General features: G+C 44.0%; 1 protein-coding gene across 2 annotated transcripts in view; it reads right to left on the reverse strand.

Moving 5' to 3' along the window:
- Tfap2d (transcription factor AP-2 delta) overlaps window positions 1-6,541 on the reverse strand; it is a 53,787-nt gene extending 47,246 nt beyond the window's left edge. The window contains exons 1-3 of one of the 2 annotated variants that reach the window (XM_075978905.1): window positions 6,311-6,541; window positions 4,782-5,279; window positions 1,294-1,354 (exon numbers count right to left, since the gene is read on the reverse strand). In XM_075978905.1, the coding sequence (XP_075835020.1) occupies window positions 1,294-1,354; window positions 4,782-5,279; window positions 6,311-6,349 (598 nt within the window). In that variant the 5' untranslated portion in view covers window positions 6,350-6,541. Of the gene's footprint in view, window positions 1-1,293; window positions 1,355-4,781; window positions 5,331-6,310 lie in introns of those variants that run through there. The other variant, XM_075978904.1, reaches the window with a different exon arrangement.
- Window positions 6,542-13,785: the final 7,244 nt, after the last annotated feature.

The raw sequence follows: 13,785 nt of genomic DNA on the forward strand, positions 1-13,785 counted from the left end.
TATTGTTCCTTCTAAATATCTATAAGAAGTGATATTCATACTCTAAAAAATTATAAAATCTCAAAAGTGTGCAACAGATTTGAGCAATTTTTTTTTTGCAAATTCAACATAAATTCCAAGCACACACTCGTTGGAACAGCCAAATTCCCAAAGAAAAGGATCCTTTTGTTTTTCTTCTGGTGTTTATAGTGGATGCTGGGTTATGAGATCTACATGCAAACACAAAACTTCCATTGCTTTTGAAGAGTACACTACTCCCTCAGAAAAGAAAAAACAAATTATTTGACTATTTTTGAGAGAAATGGAGAGAGACTAAAGGACATCTATTTGGTACCATCAGAAGTTTTGTGGGTTGGTTACCAGAAACAACTGTGGCCCTGAAGCAGGAATTAGTCTTGGTGAATAGGCCACATCTTATTAATTCGTATGAAGTTGGGATAACAGCTGGTCCCTCTTGCCTCCTGTGCTCCTCGGGTTACTGGGCATGCTAGGAAAATAAACTTCAGAGACTCATGGTACAGTTAAGCAGGGAAGCCAGGAAATCTGCACTGCCTTGAGGCCCTGTGAATGTCATAGTTCAAAACCTTTTGTCAAAATGGACCATCTGAGATACAGCCCCCTTCAGTGCCTTGGCAGAAAGCAACAGCTCTCTCCTCTCGCCTCACCCCCCTTTCCAATGCCATGGGTAACTCTGGATTCAGATGTTTGCCTCAACAGATGGGAACAAGAAAGCTTTATCCAGTGCACTTAACACTACCTCCTCCTCCCACCCTCCCGTAATAAAAGAAATCTTCTGGACGCTCCAAAAAAATTAAATAAATAAGGCAGCTACAATATTGGAGACTCATTAGCCTCCCGGAAAGCCTCAATGATATAGCCTTTCACAGACTCCCTCAAGGCCCATCACTAACACCGTCACCCCAAACACTAAGGCAGTGGCTGGCACATTAGGTCTAAAAGAAACCAGAAATCTTGCTCCAGGATGTAGTGCTGCTGAAAGGGAAAGAAGTGTGAAAACTTCTGTTTTTAATCCCAGCCATTTTCTCCCCAACTTCGATTCTGTCAGCATTTTGTGGGGAGGAATAGATTTGGGGCTATGAGACTTGGGGCTCGCCCAGCACTGAGGGGTTGGTGGAAGAAAGGGGTATTTTTTAATGTACCTATGCCTGTGTGGATCTGCAATAACTCTTTTTTGTTTGTTTGTTTCTTAATCAGCACACAAAGAACCTGATGCTTGTAAATCTCCCCAGATCTTCAAAACAAAGAAATTGAGGTCAAGTTATTTCTACTCACCTCTTCTTATCACTCCCCCTTGGCCGTTGAGAACAATCCCACACTGGGCTTCCACAGAACCCTTCATAAGAGAAAAAGGAAATAGGAGCATTCAGATATGGTAGACATGACCACTATGCAGGTACAATATTTTAGACTAGCCTATCCCTGACCTCTATGTCAGGAGACCATGGAAGGCATCAGTGAGCAAACACATTTTAAGGAAAATATTTGAATAGAAACTACAATCTACAACTTTTCCCCATCTTAAGGTGTGCATTGTGCATCACTCCCCAATACCACACTTCAGAGGTTTGAAGAGATTTTCATTTGGACCTAAAAGAACAAGAAGTCCTTTCAGTCCCTGAGAAGGGACAGGGCATACACATGGGCAGCGCATGCTCACTTCTTTTCTGGTGAAGAAAATTATAGCTTATGTGTCAAGTCTGAAATTGTGAGGGGCTTTTTTTTTGGAGGTTCAGAGGAAATATTTCACATAGAGGGTTTAGAGTATCTTCTCAGGATTCTGTTTTCTCCCAAAGCAGGAGCACCAAACAATCCTATCCAAAATGGGCCTCCTGGAGGAAACACCTTCAGGTTCACTCTCTGCAGAGCTCCAAGCTCCTAGGGTGCTCCCAGAGTGATCATGTGAACTGGAAAACTAGAAAGGACTTGCTGATTTTTTATTAAGAAAAATAAAAATTTCTCTCTCTGTCTGTCTTTCCCCCCCTTCTGAATCAAAATGTGTTAAAAGCTCATTTTCCTTTACAAACAAACGAGGTATTGGACATGAAAGAGGCCTTGAAGGGTGTTAACCTACCCAACAGCCCGTGAAGAGTTAAGTAAATGCGGAGAGAGTCGGTGCATAATAAAAACCCACTTTACAAAACAACCTTTACAGCCCTGGCTCCCTTTTGCCTCCCCATTTTCACCATATTGAGGCAGGCCCGTAAGACCCCCCTTTTCAACCTACTCACCAGCTCTTTCTTATTTTAAATGTTCTGCCTTAAAGTGATTATCAAATCAATATAAAAAAAAAAAACTTGGAGACTGAGCATAAATTAAAGCGGTGATGGGAAAAGGTGTGACAGTTTCCTTTGTTGGCCATAGCAAATCTTTTTAGGGGACTCAAAGATGGAACTGAAGCCACAAGACCGTTTGCATCTGTTAGGCAGACTTAGACTGCCCTCAAAACCATTGGACTTCCACTTAAAATTCTGTGCAGGGAAAAGTATATTTACATTTGTTGCATTTGAAATGAGGCATATGCTGATGAATGTTTTTAAAAGGAAGAAATAAAAGGAGAGAGATGGGTTTCCCCACACACTCCCTCTTCATTTCTTCTCTTAAATGTAGCTATGGTTCTTTCTTTTCCACTCTGCTAAGTACATCAGGAGGAGCAGAATAACATTGTAGAGTTATAATCTCCTCCTAGTCTTCATATACATTACAATATATGCACTTACATACACATATAGAAGTCTTTATGACTATGCATGTGTGCAGGCATCGCACACCATATTCTTTCACTGAGTATCTTAAAGTGTTTTCCTTCTCAGTATGAGTAATGTTATTTCAACACAAGTAACACAAAGGAAAGGAAGAATAAATATATAAGAAATAGGCTGAAATAAAGATTTTATGATATCTAACCTGTAAAAAATAAAGGACACCCAAGTTCTCCAAAGAAGCGGGACCAATTTCCCCTCTCACTCTCAGGCGCATTGCTAAGATGTTTATTTTCTCCGAAGAAACAGATCTTGGTCCCTTCACTTAACAAACTTTCCCCCCTCATAAGTAAAACATGCTGTTTGGTCAGATGACATTGCATAAATGACCAGTTGAATGGCACTAAGTCGAAAATTGGATAAACTACGGTGTCCTTTTGCACAGGATTCTGTCTTTGTCCCGTGCTTGCAAATGTTCTAATCCTCTCTTTTGAAAAATGCCCAGCTTTGTGCCTAGCACAGAAAAAAAATTTGTACAGATACAAAAAAATCAGCAGCAGACGTGGCTATTAAAAGGAGTAAATAGGTTTTAGTTGAGCTAAGCATTGAATGGCAGATTTTTTTCCCCTCCTGAGACATAAGGGGATCCTTGTGAAAAATGTAAGAAAATGCCCTAAGCGTATAAAATTATTTTGTGAATTTAAGTATAGCAAGTCAAGCTTTAAGGAGTGAAATCTTCTTTCTTGTGCGTGAATCATGTGGTTATGGCTCTTTGTTGGAACTGTAAGGGCTTTCACTTTAATTTAAAATTAATCTCTTGCTCAGGGGTAAAGGAGGGGGAAAGATATTCTGTGCGCAACAAGAGACCTCTTCTGTCTCCAAGTTGTGCTCCTGGAATATCTTCCCGGCCTTCAGGAAGTGTGTGGAGGTGGCAGGCTTTGTGCAGACTGAAAAAGGGAAGGAGATGTGCTCTCCACTAGAGGAAAGTACAGCTCTTTGGGTTCCTACTCTAGACCTTTGTGGGTTTATTGATCTGAAATGTGTCTAAGACAATGGCATCACTTCATTAAAAATTCTATTGTTGGCAACGAACGTGGAAAGCATGTTAAGAAAGTAGGAGACTTGCTTAAGTGGTGGCCTCTGCGGTGTTTGAATTCATTTCTATTCTTTCCCCCTTTCTTCCTCCCATCCCCGTTCCTTCCTTTTTTTTTCCTTCCAGTTCTTTTTCTCTATTTGTCTTGCTTCCTTTATTTCATTTCAGATAGAATAACGGGTTGCATCTTACGTAATACGGAATGACCTGAAGAGAAAGGATAAAGAGATAAAGAATGCTGCAGGGCTACCAGCTTGGGAATGCTCAGGCAAAAAGAAATACAACTACACTCTGGCCGAGTGCATCGTGCAAATTATGTTATTGGGGCTGACTTTTGACACTTTTATTTGTGGTTCCTTACTTGACACAGCAATCTAATTTGTTTGTGAAACTTTTGCTCAAGCTTGTTGTTCTAACAACTTTTTAAGAACTACCTGACTCCCTCAATGCATCATGAAATTCCACTACAGGTTCTGTCTAGGCCAACTCTAGAAATATGAGAATACACCCTGTAAATTATGGAAATTGAGGATATCATTAGCGGGCCGTCAGCTTTTAGAGTCTTGCTCTGACACCGCTAGATTCAAATGCAGCTCCACTGGACCTCACACACCTATCCTCTTAGGGTCAGAAGTGTAGATTCATAGCTGACTTTTGATGACTGGCCCCAGGTAGGGGCTGCAGCTATTGATCCAATGAGAGGAACGCAGTGGGCACAATCCTCCTGTAATTTGATGCCTTTCCCTAAATCGTGTTTTGGTTGTGTGTGTGTGTGTGTGTGTGTGTCGCGCGCGCGCGCGCGTGTGTGTCTGTGTGTGTGTGTGTGTGTGTGTGAGAGAGAGAGAGAGAGAGAGAGAGAGAGAGAGAGAGAGAGAGAGAGAGAGAGAGAGAGAGAGAGCATTAACAGAGAGCGGAAGGGGGGGAGGGCGAGGGGAGGGCGCAGACAAATCCGCTGCATGCTTATTTACCTGCAAGTCGTCGGCTCCCGCGGCGGCCAGCCCCAGGCTGGGGCCTGGCAGGAGTCTTTGATCTGGGTGCATTCCATACTGAGAGCCATGGCTCATGAGGGACAGGTCGTGGCGGCGGTAGGCATCGAGGCAGCCCAGCTCCCGCCTCTGCTCATCCAGGCAGGAGGACTTGAGCGCCCGCGCATTGTGCAGGTTAATAAAGTCGGTGGGCTCCCCGTGGTGAATCTGCTGGTAGTACTGTTGTGAGTGGTGGAGCGAGTTCAGAGAGTAGGCGTCGGGAGTGACCGCCGGGTGGCTGTGCTGGAACTCGTAATGGAACGACTGGTGATGGAGTGGGGTGTACTGGTGGTTAGTGGAGAAGTAGGGGGATGCAAACTCGGTTCCGGTGGTGGAGTAAGTTAAAGGAGAGGAGGAGGAATAGGCAACCGTGGAATTGGCTACGGACTCCAGACAGCCAAGCTGCATCAAACGGTAGCTGTTTGATCCGTCGTGACGTATCTGGAAGGAAGAGGGGGAAAGGGGAGAACAGAAAAACTTGAGGTTTGTCATTTTGCAACCAAGGCGCCACTCTCCCAGAGTCGGAAGCTTTCCCTGGCTCTCCTAGGAGACCGAGAGCAAGCAGGCTGGGTTCGGGAGAGATGCCGGGGCTCAGTGAGCTCCTTCACCAAGCAGACATCCAGCACAGTTGAACTGGGGGTGGGCGGCCTCGTCTTCACAGTAGAGAGAGCAGGGTGGGGGTAATCCCCCACCCTATATAGGTGGGGGCGATATCACACACGCAGTCACAGACAGACAGACAGACAGACACACACACACACACACACACATACACACACGCTCTTCCCTTCCCAACTTGTGCCTGGAGCTAGGGGTCCAAGCCAGGTTTGGAGGTGATTAGGGTCTGCGGGGAGCAGGAGAAGCCACAGGCAGATAATGCAAGGATGCACCTTGCGGCTCCAGCAAATCCTCGCGCCGAAAACGCCCGCCTGACCATACGGAGATGTTCAGCCTGGGCTGCTCAAAAATATCATCGTCCACATATATAATTATATATTAAATATATATTAAAAATCCCAGTCTGCAAAATTGTTCAGCTTGCTGACTTCTGTATCGTCTGTATCCCATTCCTTGAATAAGCCCCTTTCAAAAGGGGTACGTTTTCCCCCATCCCCCATGTCCACCTACCGCCCCCCATTAGTCCCTTTTCTTTGCTTTTCGGAGAATCCTTTCTGTGTCTCTAGCTTTCTCCTCATCCCCCTCTTATTGTTAGGATTATGTTTCTCCCTCATTATAGCAAATGGTGCTTATCGTGGAGAGTTGCCCTCCCTGGCGACAGATGTCATAACGAACTTTCTCCCTTCCCTTCCTTAACTTCTCCCGAAAGCCAGATTATAATTAAACGTAACGGTCCAATATAGATTAGAGGCAGGGGAAGCTGCCACCACAGCCGTCACCACCGCCGCCACACACTCACACACTCTCACACACTCACACACACGCGCGCGCGCTCACAAAAAAAGTAATAATACCTCCGCATCGTGGACTAGTCCGGGAAAGGTAGTTGACATGTTGGGTTTCTCCAAAAGCTTACGATGCAATTTCCCCCTCCAAAAAAAGAATCAGGAAAAAAATCCAAAACTTCTTGTATTTTCCAATTTTTTTAAAGGAAAAAATGCTCTGTAGATACAGATCTAAACTGTAATGGTTTTGCCCGGATCGGATAGCTCCTTGTCTCGTACCCACTTAAAAACCTGTAGGAACAAAATTTTCCCTCTGCACAAAAGCAGCTCCCTGGACCAGATTTTGTACTTGCTGAGAATTTCTTTGGCTGATGTCGTAGGTCCCTTGGTAATATAGAAGTTTTGAAAATTAAGCATCAGCACTGAGAACGGGGAGGACAATAGGCAGAGGAGATTATCCCATGAGACAAGGAATAAATATTGTATCTTCGCCTAATAAGGAACTGGAGCTTCTTTCAACATTTTTATCCATTTTCCCCAACCTTTATCGTGCTTTTCTATACAGACTGAGGTGGGGACTCATCTCTGCTGAGAGCATTTACACATTTTTATTGTGAAGATGGAAATCTACCCCCAATAAGTACACCTTACAGACAGAAATATATATTAATTAAACCTTTCTTTTACATGACTGAGCATTTGTTCCTATTGGTTCCACTCCCTGGATACTGAAAGCTGACTTCTCCAACAGACATTAGATTCAATCTTGCCCAGTTGGGGTGTCTGCCTTCTTCCAAGTAAAACCAGTACTGTTTTTCTCATGTTTACATTGAATTTGGGTTCTTTCTCCCTTTTTGAAAGGCAACACCAGGTGGTGGCTAACATTTTTTCAGCAGTTTTTAAGATAAGTAACCATGATGGACAGTCTTAAGTTTCTGTCGCAACGAAGTGGGACAACTGGGGAAATTCAAGAGAATAAAGAGACTGCACACTTAAGTAAATACCTTTCACTCCTTGCAACTCAGCCTATTTCCCTTCTCTTTTGGTACTTCCCTTCTTCGTCTTGTAAACGGTACTTTTCCTTTCTGTTTCCTGAAGGTGTGGACCATTTAACAGTGGAATCAGGTATATGAACACCGTTACGGCTACATAACCCCCAAATACTTAGAAGTTACATGTTTACAAAGAGAGAACTGGAAGGAGATCACACACACACACACACGCACACACACGCACGCACACGCGTGCATGCACACACACAAACACACACACATTTCCTTTTCTTGGTGGGTTTTTCAACTTTCAAACAGTTTTAGTGGTTTCCTTCATTCAAAATTTAGGCGGCTGCACTGAGTTAAACACTGTTTTGAAAGGTGTGTGTGAGGGTATGTGTCTGTGTCTCTCTGTATGTGTGTGTGATGGCTACAAGCTCAAAAATATGGAGGTTTTGCAAGGTTTTATCAGCAAACTTGCCTATGAAAGGGGGAAAAAAAAGTCTGGCCGGCTGTCTGGCCAACCCCACTGACTCATCTCAGAGATAGACAGGGTAATTCAGTCTTAATTGGTATTTCATTTGGTTAGCTTTTAAGTGTTTAAACTGAGAAGGTGTCTTAATAACAAGCCGCAGGCAAGCAGACATGTGGCTTTTTTTTTTTGGTTGGGGGGTTTGGGAGGGTTTATTAGGATATGCTCAGGCAGGATAACTGGGGCTGTCACTCAGAGCTTTTGACTCTATACAAATGGACAAAGGCACATGGCAAGACTTGAAATGCATTGTCGGAAATAGAGATCGGAGGTGCCTTACACAGGATCAGCAACCCATATTTGCTCTCTATGTCAAGGTGGACATACCACCCCCTCCCTTCCCAATCCCACATTGTAGTCTAACAAAGTCAGAAGACTTTCCAAGTGAGGTCAATGAAGATGAAAAAGAAGAACAGAGAACATGGTCTTTAAGAAGGAAGGGAAAGAGGAACACTGTTGATACTTAGAGACTGTGCCCCCAAATGTTTGCACTAGAGTCTTTGTTTGCTATGTCTGAGCCCAGCTCTCATAACTTAACAAAAGTGGACCTAAATAATATGGTCATACATGACAGTTTATGGGATCTGAGGACTGTTTCTATAATCATATCTCAGAAATCTTGTCCCTGAGAAAGTTCAAGCCCATCCTTCCCAGAAGACTACAGAGGACCTGCTAGCTGTCTTGGGAGTAGTGAGACACATTTTCTGGTAAAAAATGTTCTTAAGTAGTCTGCACTCAAAAGGAAAGGATCAAACCTCTCAGACAAGTAAAGCCTATCTTTCCTCAACCCTCCCAACCACCAGGAATATCTTCAGTTAAGGCAAAGGAACGTTAGCATTTAGCTTAGATCTGAGGAGAGGATGCACAACCTTCTCTTCTAGGACAATCAGGATTCTCAGGACAGCCTGGCTTCTTACTCAGCCTGCAGTGGAGCCCCTAGGATCCATATAATCATTCCTGCCTCCAGAGACAACCACAGACATCCCCTCCCTTAAAAAAGGAGTCTTATGATGCTCTTGGTAATGAAGCTTAGAATCTACCAAAGAGTGCCTTCTAGCTGCCTCTTCTGTCTTGAGTACTTCATGACATTACTGAAATTCTAGTAACTGTATCTCCCCATTGCTTTCCCAATTCCTATCCCACTTTCCTGAGTGACTTTTAAGCACCCAGATAAAGAGTATGAAGGGTTTCTTTTTCTTTGCTGCCGAACACCATTGGGCTTGTAGGAAACTAAAGATCACAGAGTGAGAGAATACTTTAGTAGACTTAAGAGAAAAGAAACAAAAAGAATAAAGCCTATACCAACTTTGTATAGGATCTACTTTGACAGGCTCCACTGGACATGCTCATCTTTTCCCCATGTCCCATTCCTTATATCAGCGTCTTAGACAAGGGAAACTTCAGTTGTACAACTGCTTCCTTCCGTCTATATCAACTTTTCATTACAAAAAGCCGTTTCACTTTGACAGGACAGTTGGGAAAAATCATCTGTGCCATATGCACGGATTGGTCAGTGTTCCTTCCCGTCTGCTCCGGGGTTGCTCAGTATGCCCCTTTTATAAATGAATTTATCGAGGCAGATGTGTTTGATGCCTTCTGTGTGTGAGGTGCAGCCTCTGGATTTGTTTTTGTTAGACAGCCCCCCACCTGTCCCCCTGTCATCCAATTAATAGTCTTGAGCAATTAATAAGTGACATTTTGCTTGACCCAAACACAGGGCTTTTCAGCAAAGTTAATTCCTCTTTTTCTGTTTTGCTTCTTTCTTGGAGAGTGATTGGCTACACATTCTCCAGGGGATGTTGTAATTGAATTAACTGGCCACAGCCTGCTGGATTCATGGTGACAGGCTGCCCGGGGCCCCTTCTAAGGGAACACTGGTGGTGTGCATCCCAGTCTGAACTAGAGGCCAGGCCAGTGAGTGCCCACTCAAAATAGCCCATGTGAGCATGAGGCAACCTTGCTACCTGTCACCTCTGTGGCAGGAGAGGTCTGCCTTAATGGTTATGTTTTTCTTCCTTCTGGTTCCCTGTTCTACATCATAGATGTGACTGTCCCACAAAAATCACCCTAGGAATCTTCTAAGAAAGCCTTCTGCATATATATACTCGTTACCTTGATTAGGAACCTGAATGGTTTAGGAAGGTGAGGGTCCCTATCCTGAGTTTCTAGGTGGCTACCATGAAGTTTGCCTTAGTCTGGATCCATTCTCAAGCATTTTCACTGAAAGGATCTTTCTTTATCTACTGTAAGTCTAAGATGGGCAAGCAATTAGCAGACAGCTATCACAGTCCATATCCCTAACTTTAATAAGTATTTCTTCAGTCTCCCTCCTCTTTCTCTTCCTCCTCCTTCTTCTCCTCCTCCTCTTTCTTTTCCTTTTTTCCCCTTTTCCCTTACTTTAGGCTTCCTCATACCAAATTTCTTGTGTCATATTAGATAAAGTAATGGTTACAATTATTTAATATGATTTATCCTGAGTGTGTGTTTATCTTGGAATTAAAGTCAAGCTTTATACTAGGTGTATTGCCTAGTATTGAGCAACAACATTAGCTTATAGTTGGATACTCTCCCCCTTCCACTTAATACATTTATCAACATGCATTAACAAATGTATCTTTTTACTTTTCCCCTCGATCCCCTTCTTTTTCCCTTTGCCTGCTCTCCCTCCCTCTTTCTTATTTCCTTCCTCTCTTCCTTCATTTTTTAAAGAGGAAAGTAGAGGGAGGATTGATCCATTAATGTTATGCCTTAAGCAAGTATCTGTGTACATTTTCTAAGTATGGAATTCAGTGTGTTCTGCTCCACTGGTGCATGCAGCTAGCTCCACAACCCAAGCATGAACTTGCAAATAAGAGACGTTTTCCATTGTCATGAAGCCCCTGGCTTCTAAATTGATCTTGTTCAGGGCAACAGTAAAACACTGAATACCCCAAAAGGTAGATGCTGCTTATCACAGAAAGCGGCAAGTAGCAATGTCTATTACACAACGACTAACAAGAAGAGTTTGAATGTGTGGCCCTTCACCTCTGTGGAGCCGTATTAGAGAGGAATATACAAATGACACTTTCAGAGAACAGAGCAGCTGAAAGACCTCAGTGTCCTACTTGGGGCTTGCTCTGACTGTGTCTGTCCATAGGTGTCTGCCCATAGGGACCCTGTTACCTCATTGAGGAACTCTTCCTGAATAGGTTTCTGACCACAGCTTTGGCTCTACAAGACAGTTCTCTCAGAACTCTCTACCTCTCAGGGGCCCTTTCAGTCACTCAGGGTTTTAATGACCTGGAACCTCTCTTAGTCCGTGGGCTTATAAAGGGGCCCTCCTTCTGATTTCCTTCTTCCCTTACCAGGTGCAGGGGACTAGTGAGCAGAGCGTTCCTTCAGGGGCTGAAGAGACAAGCATATTGGACTTCCCACCCAGTGTCTGAAACCCCTGGTGGATTCACTTTTCCTCCACTGGAAGTGAGGAGAGAAGGGCTCCAGACTGTTCGGAAAGGGTTTTAAGATTATTCATTTACACGGACCTTCTTTCTCTTGGCTCAATACAGGGACCCCCTACCTCTTGACTCATTTAAATGTTCCCCTGTCTCTTGGCTCATTTACATAGACCCCCATCTCTTGGCTTATTTACATGGAATCCCATCCCTCGATTTATTTACACGGAGCCCTCCCCATCCCTTGACTGATTTACATGGACCCCTTTTCTCTTCGGGTTCCCCCACCCTATCCCTCCCCTCTCTATTGAGTTGCTTACTTCTCCTTCTGGTTCTGTTTTTTAAGCTCCTCTTTCGGCTCCGTGTACCTCACCACTTCACCTTCAGCGATCCAGTGGCCACTTTACATAAAAATGTTTCCCAGTTGCAAAGGAGAAAAGGCAGGCCATTTTTTGAAGAGATGACTTTAGAATACGTAGGGGAAATTGACATTTCTGTCAGACTCTCGAGTCATTTCGGTTTAAGGGCTGTCACCGAATTTTAAAATTTCCCTTCCCTCCTCTTTTTCTTTTCTCCCTCCTGCCCGACCCCACCCCCGCCCTGCGAGCTATTTGTCAAAAGCCTAACCGGGAGGGGATCCGTATTCTGCCTCAGATTTACAGCCGATAGGCAACACAGATTCCATAATTGTACAGAGAAAATGCATTTGCAAGCAATTAAAAAGCCTTACGAACGTATTAGTGGAAAATTAAATAGGAGGGCTCTTTCATCTGAAGTCTTCTCTTTGATAACAGTGAAACTCGGAGCTGAGACCCCAGTCTGAGTGACTTCTGGCTCTCCGGAACAGCTGCCTAACCAGGGTTAGAACTCAGACTGGGCGCGACTCGGCTTCCCTCTGAGTTGCTCCCTGGAGCTGTCTGGCCCGTCGGTCTAGTCTGGAGCGCGCACCCGCAGGCAGCAGGGCGCGGTCCCCGAGGGCGAGATGCCCCGCAGGCCTCCCGACTGGCTGCCCTCATTTAGACTGGGGAAAGCAGCTCTTTCCGCTCAATGCCTTGTTATTTTCCGTGAGAAATTTCCTCCTTTCTAAATGTCTGCGTTCCAAAATAGGTTGCACTTTACTCCATTCTTTTAAGAGGTTTAGAAAGTCCGTTTGGCAAGCCTTCTGGTAGACTTTATCACCTCCATTTACCAAGCGCTTTAAAAAGTTTTATGCCAGCTTGACCAAAAAAAAAAAAAATGTATTGTCACATTTCATCCCAAGGACAAGTGTCTTGGCCGCCCAAATTGACAAGTTGCTGTAATTTTTATCACCTTTGCGTAGACGAAAGAATAACAAAAAAACTGACTGTACTGCTAAAGTTTATCGAGGGCTTATCACGTGGCAAGAGCAGTTACCTGCATTTTACCAGCAGTAAGTTGTTTCGTCCTCACAACACAGGTACGAAGGACCCGAGGTTACCAACCCTTCCCTCCACCTTCCAACCCACTCCACCCCTTCAGCTAGGCTATCTCAAAAAAGTCAAAGCTAAAAAGATTTGCATAATCGGCCAGGCTACCCAGGGTTTTGAATTTGAATGTGGCTTCATCTAAAGATACTGAACCCCTCCCTGCACCTAAACTTTTCCAAAATTAATTTTTTTTCTCCATTCCTTTTCAAGAGTTTATAAAGAAAACTCTCCAAGTGCTGTTTGCGTTTTTTTGCAGCAAGGGACAAGCCATTTTGAAGACTTAACGCTGGAAGTCCTGTGGATTCCGAGGCACATTCAGTCCTCAGCTTTCCGCCTGGTTCTGACTTAAAACTTTTAGATGTAGGGTGCTTCCAGTGTGGTCCCTCACCCTGGATGGCTCACTAGCCTTTGAAGCTTCCGCATTTCTTCCAGGTCTTCCAGTCTTGCTGTAGGTACCTGGGAAGACAGGTTTTCAGGGGTCAGCAGTGAGTGTCTGGGAGGACTCTGTAGAACCTGTTTTCCACCTAGGGAAGGGTGAGGTTTTGGAACCTCTCTAGCCTCTGGGAGAGCCTAGTAACTGGGGTTTCCATTGGAAAGGCTGCAGGAGAAGATTCTGGACCCAAGGAAGCCAGAGTCCTGTTGCCAAGTTTGTGTCTGTTTAAAATAACTTTTTTACTTTCAAAATGGAAGGGAAAACAAAACAACAAAAAGAAAGAAACAATTCTTTTCCAGTTTTTGAGAATCTTGAGAATATTCAATGTGTGTGTGGTGCCTGTGTGTATGTGCCTATGTGTGTGTTTGTGTGGGCATTAGACCAGTGCGAATCATGAGGATGACTTAGGACTGAACTTGTGAATTCTGGTTGTTATGGGGAGGGGAGGAATATTGCTAAGGAAGCTATTGAAGGGATATCCTAGTTGTAGGAACTTTGTATCACTAGAGAGTACTGTGTAGGATCTCAGATGAATTTCACCCTTCATCCAGTTATGACGGAAGCAGTGACCTGTATTTTGGTTATTAGCCATCTTAAGTTTACAAATTAAGTAAGATATTTACAGTTACAAGGTCACACAGTCAAGCTTGCTTCAGAGTTAGAGCCGTGCCTTCTGCATCTACTCAGTCCTAAGCAGGATCTACAGAG

Source organism: Microtus pennsylvanicus, chromosome 7 (assembly GCF_037038515.1).
Source record: "Microtus pennsylvanicus isolate mMicPen1 chromosome 7, mMicPen1.hap1, whole genome shotgun sequence".
NCBI lineage: Eukaryota > Metazoa > Chordata > Mammalia > Rodentia > Cricetidae > Microtus > Microtus pennsylvanicus.